This window comes from Emydura macquarii, unplaced genomic scaffold, assembly GCF_026122565.2.
Source record: "Emydura macquarii macquarii isolate MOO-44397 ecotype Brisbane River unplaced genomic scaffold, CSIRO-AGI_Emac_v2 contig_3375, whole genome shotgun sequence".
Lineage (NCBI taxonomy): Eukaryota > Metazoa > Chordata > Testudines > Chelidae > Emydura > Emydura macquarii.
The window spans coordinates 25,307-37,835 of NW_027133512.1; the positions used below are offsets into that span (position 1 = coordinate 25,307).

General features: G+C 47.1%; 1 protein-coding gene across 1 annotated transcript in view; it reads right to left on the reverse strand.

Annotated features, from left to right (window-relative positions):
* The window catches only part of LOC137143982 (cystatin-B-like), a 42,520-nt gene that overhangs the window by 1,581 nt on the left and 28,410 nt on the right, over positions 1 to 12,529 (reverse strand). Inside the window, exon 3 of the mRNA XM_067534069.1 lies at positions 5,712 to 5,813. Coding sequence (XP_067390170.1) covers positions 5,712 to 5,813 — 102 coding nt within the window. The remainder of the gene's footprint in view (positions 1 to 5,711; positions 5,814 to 12,529) is intronic.

The window sequence follows — 12,529 nt, forward strand, 5'->3', positions numbered from 1 at the left end:
TTTCCAAAATGATTCTTTTTGAATTGGGGGGTGGAATAGATATACAAAATGGCCAGAGGAGGGGTGGTGGTGTCCCACCTTATAAGTTTTAGTCCAGTGGTTGGGATACTCCCTGTGGGATGTAGAAGACCTGGGTTCAATATCATCCTTATTTGATGTACAGAAGGGAGTTGATTTGGGGTCTCCCGCTTCTCAGGAGAGTGCTCTAGCCAGTGAGCTACAGGGCGTTCTAGGGCAGGTTTCTCTCTTGCTGAAGCTGTTCCACTGTGTATAAATAATCAGTGCGCCAGAAAGAACACACGAGCGGTTGAGTCCAGTGGCTAAGACACTCAGCGAGGAGCTGGGAGAGCCAGCTTCAAATCAAATCCCCTGCAACTTGTCTCCTCTTAGGACTCTCTCACTTTCCCCCCCCTTTTCAATAAACAGTGGCTCTTTTATGGAACCATTTTGTTGTTGTACTTCTTGCTGTCTTCACTGACCTTCTCTGGACCTGGTCAATCTCTGACCTTCCTCCCAGTGCTCCACGGCTGTTCAGAGCCACTGAGGCAGAGTTAGAGGGGATGTAACATATTTTCTGACGTAAGAGTTGCTTAGGGTAGCCACTGATGCATTCCCAAAACATCCAGCAGTCTGGTACTCCTGGGATAGCGTGGGCCCGCCCTCACCGGCGTGACCCCGGTTATGTTGCACAGAGGATGCCATTTTGAAGTGCATGCCGTCCCACCCCCACCGGCATGACTTCGCATGTACAGCACATGTGAGGTCACGCCAGCAGGGGCAGAGCGGCGTGCTCTTCAGAATGGCACGCTCCATCCAGTGCAGCTCAGTACAGGACAAAACCACGTCCAGTTTTATATCCCTACAGGACAGGCAACAAGACCTTGAGAAAACAGGCCTGGCTGGCTTAAAACGGGACAAATGGCCTGCCTAGCCCCACGGTTGCCTGTTACGTGATGTCTGAGCTGCTCAAGTGTTTGACTATGCTGCCTTCTAGTGGCTGGAGGTCCCCACTGGCTACAGTCCTCAAATCTGCTCAGAACTAATGATGATTTGCCTTGAATTCATGTGGTGGAGGCCTGTACTTCCAGAGCAGAGAGGCCCCGTTTTCTAGTCCCCATGTCTGTGCACATGCATCCAAGGACTGCACGGTTACAACTTAGCACTCGAGCGGCAGCAGCTTCAGGCACAGCTGTAACCAACCAATACACTGTTTTTCAGTAACAAAGAGCCAAAGATATTTGATTGCAGGAAGACAGATGGCTGTCTGTCTTTGGAGACTCAGGACAAATCTGTGTCTCAGGAGCCAGTTCTTCCCAGAATGTAAAGAGCAAAAATACACATTTAATCCTAAAGTCTTGGGCCTAAATCTTCAGAAATGGGTACCTCAGGTTAGGCTTCAAGGAAAGATTTTCAAAAGCACCGAAGTGATTTAGAAGCATAAGTTCCATAGGCAATTCTGAAACCCCCTCCTCCTTCCTTGGTGCTTTTGAAAATCCCACTCCTGAACTCTTACATACCTAAATAAGTGACCTGACACTGAAAACTGCTGACGTGACTGAAGACCACAAGTCGCTTTGGCACTTTTGACAATTCCACTCGGAAGCCTAGTTTCAGGCGTTCATTATTAAATATCTTGTTCCTGCTGTGGAGTGTAAACGATCTGAGACAGGGACTTACTCACTTACGGTAAGTCTGCACAGTGCCATGCGTCCATGATGTGTAATCAATACTAACCCTTCCCCCTATAATGAAAGTCTTAATGTACCAGGCCCTAGGAGGCCTTGGCGAGTTACCGCATACCCAACCATTGGCTATTGCTGCAGGGAGATGAACTTGTGAGTACTACACTGAACCTGTTGGGTTTTTTTGGTCTAAAGCAGGTAAATACACAACACAGGCCTTGACAGAGCAGTGTCCTTGTCCAGATAGCTTGTGGAGGAGAGATAGAGAGCTACCTGATAAAGGGACCCAGGAGCCTAAACTGGGAGTTTAAGTCCAACATTTAAGCACCACTGGTATTCACAAAACCCCCACTCATCTGCCACCGACTCTAGAGACGCCTGTATTCCCTGAGCACTTAAATGGAACCCCCTCGTTGCCAAAGCTTCTGCCATGGGGCATGCATGCTACTGTCTCAGGCAGGCACCTGGACACCAGCCTCGCACCTACACCCCAGCGGGACTCTCATGCTAGACGTTGTCCTGCCATCTCACCTGCAGGACCTGATCCAGTCAGTGTGCTCACATGCTCCAAAAATGGAGAAGGAGAACAGCCTCCTTCATGCCCTGTAGCCCAGTGGTAAGGACATTCACCAGGGCCAAGGAAGACCCCATTCAATTCCCCCTTCTGCAGGACAAGAAAAAGGAAGTTGAACATGGGTCTTGTACCTGCCAGGTGAATGTTCTAACCACTGGGCTGTGGGATAGTCTGAGGCAGGAGGCTTCTCTGACTCCCCCATTGAAGCTGTTCCACTGCGAATAACTGAGTATACATGGACTTGCCCAAAAAGAGAGTGAGTGTCTCTCTAGTTCAGTTAACTAGGGCCCACACCTGAGAGGTGGGAGACCATGTTCAAATCCCTCCTCCCCATCTGGCAGAGGAGGGGAATTGAATCACCATCTCTCACATCCCAAGCAAATACCCTAACCACTGACCTAAAGGTTGTCAGGAAGTCGGCCTTCGCCTCCGTTCCCCTCTGGCTGTTTTGCGTGAAGTCAGACTTGTGCCACCCCTTTTCTCGCAAGAAATAGCTTAAACACCTAATGCCAGGAGAAGGTATTTTCATACACAAATAGATTCTTAGGCCAGAAGGGACCACTATGATTATCTGGTCTGACCTCCTCTATAATACAGGCCTTAGAACTCCTTCAAAATAATTCCTAGAGGAGATCTTTTAGAAAAACATCCAGTCTTGATCTAAAAATTGTCAGCTTTGGAGAAATCCACCATGACCCTTGGCAAAGTGGTCCAATGCTTAATTAATCTCACCATTAAAAATTTATGCCTTTTTTCTGGTCTCAATTTTTCTAGCTCCAATTCCCAGCCATTAGATCATGTTATACCTTTCTCTGCTAGACTGAAGAGCCCATTATCAAATAGTTTGTTCCCCATGCAGGTACTTACAGAAAGTAATCAAGTCAAACTTTCACTTACTCTTTGCTAAACTGAACAGATTGAGCTCTGAGTCTCACTATAAGGCATGTGTTCTAACCCTTTAATCATCCTTGGGGCTCTTCTCTGAACCCTGGCCAGTTTATCAATGTCCTTCTTGAATTGTGGGCACCAGAACTGGACACAATATTCCAGCAGCAGTCACACCAATGACAAGGAGAGAGACAAAATAACCTCTCTACTCCTACTTGAAATTTCCCTGTTTATGCATCCTGGGATCAACGTCAGGCTGGCAGATCTATAATTACCCAGGTCATCCCATTTACCCATTTTAAAAACTGGCACTGAAGCTTTCTTACAGTCCTCTGAAACTTTCCCAGTGCTCTAGGAGTTATTGAAAATCAACAGTAATGGTCTAGTGAACTCAGGCAGCTCTTTTAAAACTCTTGGATTCACATAGAATCATAGAATCATAGAATACTAGAGCTGGAAGGGACCTCAGGAGGTCATCTAGTCCAACCCCCTGCTCAAAGCAGGACTAACCTCAGCTATATCATCCTAGCCAGGGCTTTGTCAAGCCTCAGCTTAAAAACCTCTACAGATGGAGATTCCACCACCTCCCTAGGTAACCCATTCCAGTGCTTCACCACCCTCCTAGTGAAAAACTTTTTCCTAATGTCCAATCTAGATCTCCCCCGCCTGCAACTTGAGATCGTTGCTCCTTGTTCTGTCATCTGCCACCACCAAGAACAGCCTAGCCCCATCCCCCCTGGAACCTCCTTTCAGGTAGTTAAAGGCTGCTATCAAATCCCCCCTCATTCTTCTCTTTTGCAGACTAAACAAGCCCCGTTCCCTTAGTTCACATGATCTGGTATTGTTAATTTGAAAATGTCTAACTTAAGTAGCTTCTGTTTAACATCCTCCAGAGATACTAGTGGAATACAAAGAGTGTTATCATCACCATAGGTTGAGATTACTATCATCTGTTTATTGAACACTTCTGTCTTTTCTAGGCTGTGAGTCCCAAGCAGACACATGTGCCTAATTCCAGACTGGAGTTAGGTACCCAAGTTTCTTTAAGGGGTGGCACTTAGAACAAACACAGCTCTCCTCAGTATTTCCTATAGGCGTCTCCCCATTTAGTGAGCATGCTTTTCCGGATCCCATTCTTAGACTCCTAACTTTCCCAATCCAATGTACAGGGAGCCTGAATACCTAATACAGGGTTTATGAATTCCAGAGTGTGATGAGGCACCGAGAATGTAGGTGCTGCAATGCCCAGATACCTTAGAAAACATCCCTATCCATGTCCCTCAGGCAGCTGCCCTCATTGACAATCCAGTGGGAAACTTTCTGGTGCAGGAGGCAGAACGTTCCGAAGAGATGGTCCTAAATGATTGAACTCATTGCCTCAGGAGATCAGAATGATCCCTGGGCCAGGAGTGTTCAGAGCACAATGAAAACCCAACTCCTTTGACACACAATGGGTCTTCTCACAATGATAGAGCTAAAAAGACCCACCATTTCTCAAAGAGATGGAGCAGACTTGGCCTGTGGGCCCCAGGCAGCCTGTGACCACAGGACCCCATTTTGGGGAAACATTAGGGAAGTGGAAAATCTGTTACCATTTAAAATGTTTCTAGCCTTTACCCTTAAGAAAAAGCTTTGGAAAATGTAAGCAGATCACCAGGAGTGAACGGAACTAGTGGTTGGGCTCCACTTCTGCACAGAAGGTTGTGGGGACCTAAATCTCTCTCTCTCTTGCTCTTGCTCTCTTTAAAATTGCTGAGAGGAGTTTGAGGTGTGTACCACAGAATCCTCTCAGTTATCTCCCCCAAAATCACCGGCTGGCCTTGTGCCTGTGGGCTGACCACGGTGAACAGGATTCTACGTACTCTCACTGCACGGGGATGGCAGGAAGGAGAAGCCATTGTTAATTCTATGTACTCTCTCTGCACGGGGATGGCAGGAAGGAGAAGCCATTGTTAATTCTACGTACTCTCACTGCACGGGGATGGCAGGAAGGAGAAGCCATTGTTAATTCTACGTACTCTCACTGCACGGGGATGGCAGGAAGGAGAAGCCATTGTTAATTCTATGTACTCTCACTGCACGGGGATGGCAGGAAGGAGAAGCCATTGTTAATTCTATGTACTCTCACTGCACGGGGATGGCAGGAAGGAGAAGCCATTGTTTTCCCAGCCTGCCCAAACAAAAGCGGAGGCCAGCTCTGAGGAGGAGAGTTGAGAAAGCAGTTGCTAGGAATCTTGAATGGATATTGCCCTCTTGGCAATCCTAAAATTTTACAATTCACAGCAGCAAGAGCACGTCTCATGCTTTATAAATACTTAAATGAGATTCACAAAAGAAGCTTTTTATCTTTTCTACTTTGTAGAGAATTAGCACCAACGGGTGCTTGCTGGGCATTGTACAGGGACATGAGAGACAGTCCCTTTAAAAGTCATACTGGACCTTTCCCTGAAACGTTTGCTCATTATTGAACATCTGCCTCAAGCCACTCGACAGGACACCTACGTTTCTCTTCAACTAGAACATTCAAGGTAGGATGGAAGAAGTGGGGGATTTTGTCGAGTACTGACCTTAATGAAGTAGTTTGTTCCAGCAACCACCTGACTTCTATATTTTATGGCTTCAAAGACTGGATACGTCTTGTTCTCCTTCCCTTCCAGCTCTGGCTTGACCTATAGAAAAAAGAAAGAGGGTTTGGTGGTGTTACAGAGTCAGCATGTCCCTTCTTATCATGTCCCCTTCTGAGCTTCCCAAAGTATGTACATAGACTTACATACAGCAGACAACATTTCCCTTCTTTGGACCCTGCTTATTAACAAACAATTCAACTCAACTCAGTTCTTCCAGCCCTATTTCCTAGGCTTGATGTTCCTTCCAACCAGGCTTCACAGTCCTGTCAAAACTAGGATTGCTGCCTGGCCTTTCCTGAAAACCTCTCACCTGAAGCTCCTGCTTTTTGCAAACCTGAACCGTGGGTTGAGAATCTACGTTAGCAGATAGGAAAGGTACCTTGAGTCTAGGTCCTAGCTTGCATTTCATATGGAACCGTTTCTTCCATCACTCACACTTGTTTCTATTTGAATCTGTTCTTTCTTAAATACATTTTCTTCTCTTTCACTGTACGTGAACTCAAGGGCTGTGTGTGCTACAGGCACAATGGTCTCAGGAAAACTGGGGTCCACTGTTCCTTTGGGAACAGAGGATCTGGGATTTCTCTGGGTAGCCAGGGATCAGAGGGCTGGATAGCACTGGGGGGTACGAAGAAGGGACTCAGGGGGTTCAGTGCATTTATTGTCAATCTGCAGGGCAAAGGCAGGGCTGGCACAGCCCAGAGAAGAGTTCCCGAGTGGCTGCCAGGCTGGTTGTGTCAGGGAGCTAACACTCAGCTGGCAAAGGACAGACTCCCTCGCGCTGGAGGCAGGTTTGGGTAGACGTGTTTATACATAGGGACATCTTTAAACACTGTGCATTTTAAAACGTATTCAGTGCCAGGACTTCAAAAATACGAGGTGGAATGAATGAAGAGTCCGTTTCCCATTGCAACATACAGGTGAAGGGAAGGGAAGATTGGGGCTCGTCAGTGAATTGGCAGTGACGTTATCAATGACCGTTTCAAAGGCTACTCAAACTTCATTCCGTGCGGTGTTCCCAGGCTATTGCCATGTCTGTCACAACTAAGTCACTTCTGGAAAATGTCCCTAAGACTGCTGCGATCACCCTCACCTGACGGGGTCACTGGAGTGCTGCAGTCCATCAACCCTTTTCAGATGCAGTATTTGGCAGCACACCAGATGTACCGTGTCTCGGAGGAAAGCATTAAAGAAACTTCAACTGTGAGGCACCCTGGGTGCAACAGCTGGTGAGTCCAAACAAGCTCTCTGACACACAGCACCAATGAAATAGGAATTTATTAAGGCTGCCAGAAAGGGTCAAATCCCCTAGGCTCACTCGTTTAAACAGTTCCTATTACCAACAATAGAGCAGTTCCCACTTTAACCCTGGGGCAGTTCAAAAGAAGGTTAGGGGTTCTCAGGCCTCACATCTTAACATCTGAACCCACCCGTGCAGCAGAGGTAATTGGTCCGAGTTCAGTCTGTGGTTGATTTGTTGGGGGATTCTCTGCATTGGTCTTCCGCACTGATGCAGCATCTTTTGTGTGAGCGTCTAACTCTGGAGCAGCTGTTCAGCTCTGTGTCAGAGTGTCTGTCCTGGAGCAGCTGTTCAGCTCTGTGTCAGCGTGTCTGTCCTGGAGCAGCTGTTCAGCTCTGTGTCAGCGTGTCTGTCCTGGAGCAGCTGTTCCAGTTGCTCCTCCCATGCTGACCCTCACAACCCAAATGCCTGCAATCACTACACTCCTCCCCAAGACCCCCTGCCTTCCCGACCCTCTCTTGACCAACCATCTCCCAGTTCCCATGGCACCGTCCCCTTTCGCTGCTCTCGGCAGAGTTAGCAGACTACACCCAGGCTTTCCACTTCCGTGCGAACGTTGAATTAAGCATCCCCTCAGTGCGAGCTGTCCTTGTCTTAGAGAAATAAACTCTGCTCCCCGCCCCACCCATGGCCTTCCCAACCTCCAAGCACTATTTACCCAGCAGTTACTTATTGAAAGGGCCCATCCCTTCCAGTGAGGTCAAGCAGCCAGCTGCCTAGTCACCAAATGGACAGTTTGGTGTCCTTGGATCCTGGCTAACAGCTGTAGGACAAGGAGACTTAATAAGTAACAAATGTATTGAACAAATGTATTGTTGGTTGTTGTTTCTGGACTCATCTAGCATCAGGGCAGAAACAAAGGAAAAGCTCAAGGGTCAACAACGCCACAAGAAAACCTCTCCCAAGTCCATAGGGCTAGGGCTGTTGGAGCTAGATTCACCAGGAATCGTGGGCACCCTGCTGACTGGTGGATTTGTGACCTGTCCGTGCCTAGGGTGGCCACCTGAAAAATGCCAAGGTCAGGGCAGGCTGTAAAAGAAGAGCAGATTCTCCCAGCACTGGTGGGTGACACTGAAGTCAGACGTCCCAACCAGCCACAAACAGTGCTTCTGATTCCCCACACTGGTTATCAAGAAGCCCAAAATACAAATACACACAGCCCCCTTTGCTGCATTTCAGTCTCTGGCTCCCAATCAGCCACTAGGTCCAGTAAAGCGATAAGTTATTTAAACTCTGTGCTCTTTACCAACAAGGTTCCTCCTGACCCCAAAGGGTCAGCCACAGCACCAGATCAATATAAGTTTGGATTTTACCCAAAATACCACGCTGCCAACCAATCCTTTAGTAACTAAAACTAAAGGTTTATTATAAAAGAAACAAACTATAAGAGAAATGTTAAATAATTAAAGCAATCAAACACATACAATTGATTTAAAAGTCCATATACATCAACTTTCCAGTAGAAATGTGAAGTTTTCAGGCTTGTATAGTCCCTCGGGCATACTGCCAGTACCTGGATGGGTCTCAGTCCTTTGTTTCACAGCTTCAGTTCAGTTGTAGATGAGTTGATCCAGAGTAGGTGAAGACTGAAGACCACTGAAGACAAAATGGATGTGGTGCAGCTGCCTTTTACGTGCTTTGGCCTTTGCCATGCTGCTTGTGGAAATTTACAGGAATAAGAAGGAGTCCAGGGTCACATGAGTGACTGGTGACTCATCAGGTATATCCCTGGCTTCTCCCCTTGGCCCATTGTACCTATGAATTGTCTTAATGGGCCATTAAGCAGGCTAGTGCTGCAGGCATCCTGTCTGGGGTGTCGCCCAGACACAGCACACTTTGAAATACAGATATATCAACCATATCCATAACTTCCATTACACACGTAACACATGAACATAAACATCATCATCTTACTTAGCACATTACAGCCTTTCTAACAGTACCTGACACGGCATATCTCACATGAATTATTATGATTTTGACATATTGATGTTAAACAACATAATCAATGCCCCCCTCCCCCAATCCAGCCAGCGTCACAGGAATTCTTAGCCCTGAATTAAGCACCCAGGTTCCCCAGGCATCGTATGGGGAGACGTAAGTGCCTACAAAAGGGATTCCCAGAAGCCAACAGGCAGAGTGGGCAGCCATTGAAGCCAGCCAGGAGTAAAACGGGGAGAAAAGGGGCAGGGCTTAGGGCCCTGATCCACAAAATACTTAGGCACCTGACTGACGGGTCGGAGAGAGAAGCCCATCTCCATGCAGGATTTGTGCTTTGGGACAGCCAGATGAGAAGCTTATAACTGCTGAGGAAGTCAGGTTTAAAATCCTTTCTTCTCAGAAGAGCTTTTGGCAAAGCATCGTTTCTATTTGCTGTGATTTTAATTGTCTGCTTTCAACTGTCTGCTTTTAGGAGCATTTGGATACTATAATGATGTCCAACATAGCAACAGCATTACAGATGGGGCAACTGAGGCAGAGAGGGCTGAAGTGACTTCCCCAGAGTCATGCCACACAGTGAGTCTTTAGCTGACACAGGACTGAGCATGTGGCCCCAGACATTTGCTCCCTACTTCCCACCAGCCCGAACAATCTTCAAGGGGCCCTAAATCATTGTCAGAAAGTCCAAAGTTATAAATCGCAGCAAAATACTGACAAAGTAGCCAAATTTTACTTTAATAAACTCTTCAATTCCAAGATTTTCCAGGGATCCAACTAGCCCCTGGACTCCTAGAAGGTTATTTGGTTTTTAAATAGTGACATTCATGGGCCTTGAAATACTCCCTCCCCTCCCCAATACTGGAACCAGGAACAAAAGACTGACTCATTGGCTTTCTCTGCATTAGCAAATTGGACCTCTGGTTCCGGTGCAGCTCCATTAATCCAAGTACACAAGTACGAGTGTCGGAAGAACACTGCTCTTTTTACTACTCCGTCATTTAACTCTGTACAGATCAGGATTAGATGACACACTTGTAAAGACACCTAAATCCTGGCCTCACAGGTGCTTCTACTACCAGTGGAGCTGCCCTGGTACTTAATTAGGCAGTGTAGAGTCAGCCTCAGTTGCCTGCTCTGACCACTAGACCTTGCTGTAACCATTTTAAATAACCATTAGGTGTCTGGCCCAGCAGCTCGGACTATTCCTACAGCCTTGGAAATGACTGTGTGTCAGGATATCACGCGAATGCGCAGAGACCCATCTTCCTTTGCATTGTGCTGATCTCCTCTGCTTTGTAGTTGAACAGTTCTGCACAATTTTTGGGATATTTGCCCACCTTACGTCCCCAGTACTGCGCTGCTGCTGCTGGTGCGCTGCCGTCAGAGCTCAGTGCCCGGCCAGCACCCACCGCTCTCTGCCTGCCCAGCTCTGAAGGCAGCGGAGAAGTAAGTGTTTAAGTGTGTATTGGTAAGGCCAGGAGAACAGATCATTGCCTGTCCTTACCAGAGAACGAGAGGCGGAAGAGAGCAAAGCCATGGCTGAGACTCCAGCTGCAGGTGGCAAGCTGAGGTAGCGAAGGAGTTCTGCCAGTTCTGTGACACGCACACAAGAGAGGGACAATGCCAAGTCAGGGGTAAAACGTTGCCTGGCAGGTTGCAGAGGAGGCAGCAGCCATGAGGGATGGGGAACTTCTCCCCCCAGTCTAGGAAAGGATGCATGCCTCTGAGCCAAGTGGGGGGGAAATTATAGCTCATCTCAGTAGGGGAGAGTAGGCAGGCGTGGGCATACACTACCTCTCATCCCTGGGGGAAGTGCAGGATGCCATAGGTGTCCCCAGCCCTGGCCTGTGAGGAGAAGGGCAGAAAAAGGAATTTGGCTCTGGGGAAGGCTCACAGATTCTCCATTGCAGTTACTGAGGATCTCTCCCCTGTTAAAATACCTGCATGGGTAAGATCAGCGTGGCAGGGGGACAGGACTGTCTTGACTCCCTGTTGGAAAAATATTTTAAATGAGGTTTGTTTACTTTGCACTAGATAAAAAAGAGATCTAAGCAGGTATTTGGGCAGTTTCCAAGTTTTATTTCTGCAGAGGTTGGACACTTCCCAGCAAGTGGTCAGTGTGCGACCCTGAAGGCATGTTTTTTTGCATATTTATACAAACACAAACAAAGAAATTACATATGCATAAATTCTCAATGCTTATTGGTACACTCAAATTATTATTATTATTGCTATTGGCTTTATACTTTTTACTTTTTTTAACTATAAACATATGCATAACAGAAAAGATAAGGGCAGAAGATTTTAACATATTTATTAAAATTGTTTAGTTTATTTTTTAAGACTGAAGAGAAAGCAAAAATTACTTAAGGCTGACTTTTTATTTTTTTTGTTAATCTCTCTCTCTGACCTTGGCAGAGATAAGCACCATAAACAATTAGAAGTGGAGGGGGTGGGTGATTTCAACAGAAAGCAGAACACTAAAAACAACTAAAATGGAGTAACTGTGGTCAAGCAAACAATTATTTTCTTTCATCCCCCAGTGATCGAGTGGGTGCTCCCCACACCCCACCTGTGAGAGGGAAATCCAGCGGGCAGCCTGGGTGACTGGCACACCTCGGACTGAGAGGACAACATCCCTTTCTATGCCTAGCAGAGGAAAGGGAGGAGGAAGTTGCCGATTCATGTCCTCATCTCAGTCCCAGGGTTTTACAACACAGGCGGCCACGTGAGGGCATGTGTGGGCTCCCCTTCGGCACTACATTGGCATCCTGGCAGAGCAGCTTTCAAGTGGGGGAGATTCGGAGAACTGGGAAACTTCTGCTTGGTTTTTATGCATTGGATGTCTGACTCAGTTTCCCCACTCACATGGCATGGATACTCAGCAGGTGTGGAGGGGTTAATCTCTTTCTTGAGACAGGACAAGCAATGCAGCAACTGGGTGGAAGGCACGTAAGCACTGCTGAACTATCGATAACTGACAACGTGTGAACTGAGCTTTAGAATAAGGCAATACCAAATTCTATAGATCCAACATAATTAAAGTTACTTGTATTGGCTAGTGATTGCATCGCGATTCAAAGGGCGAGTGCAGTAGTTTCCTTCAGGAACTAAAGTCACTTGTCCATAATTAAACAAACCGTTAGGCTGATATACATCTGGGAAGCCTCACTCCCTCACCCCCAAGGGGAATTTGCAAATAAGCTCATATGTTTCATAGAATCATAGAAGATGGGGGTTGGAAGGGACCTCAGGAGGTATCTAGTCCAACCCCCTGCTCACAGCAGGACTAACCTCAGCTAAATCATCCCAGCCAGGACTTTGTCAAGCCGGGCCTCAAAAAAGCAATGAAGATGGAGATTTCACCACCTCCCTAGGTAAGCCATTCCAGTGCTTCACCACCCTCCTAGCGAAAAACTTTGTCCTAATGTCCAACCTAGACCTCCCCCACTGTAACTTGAGACCATTGCTCCTTGTTCTGTCATCTGCCACCACAGAGAACAGCCTAGATCCATGC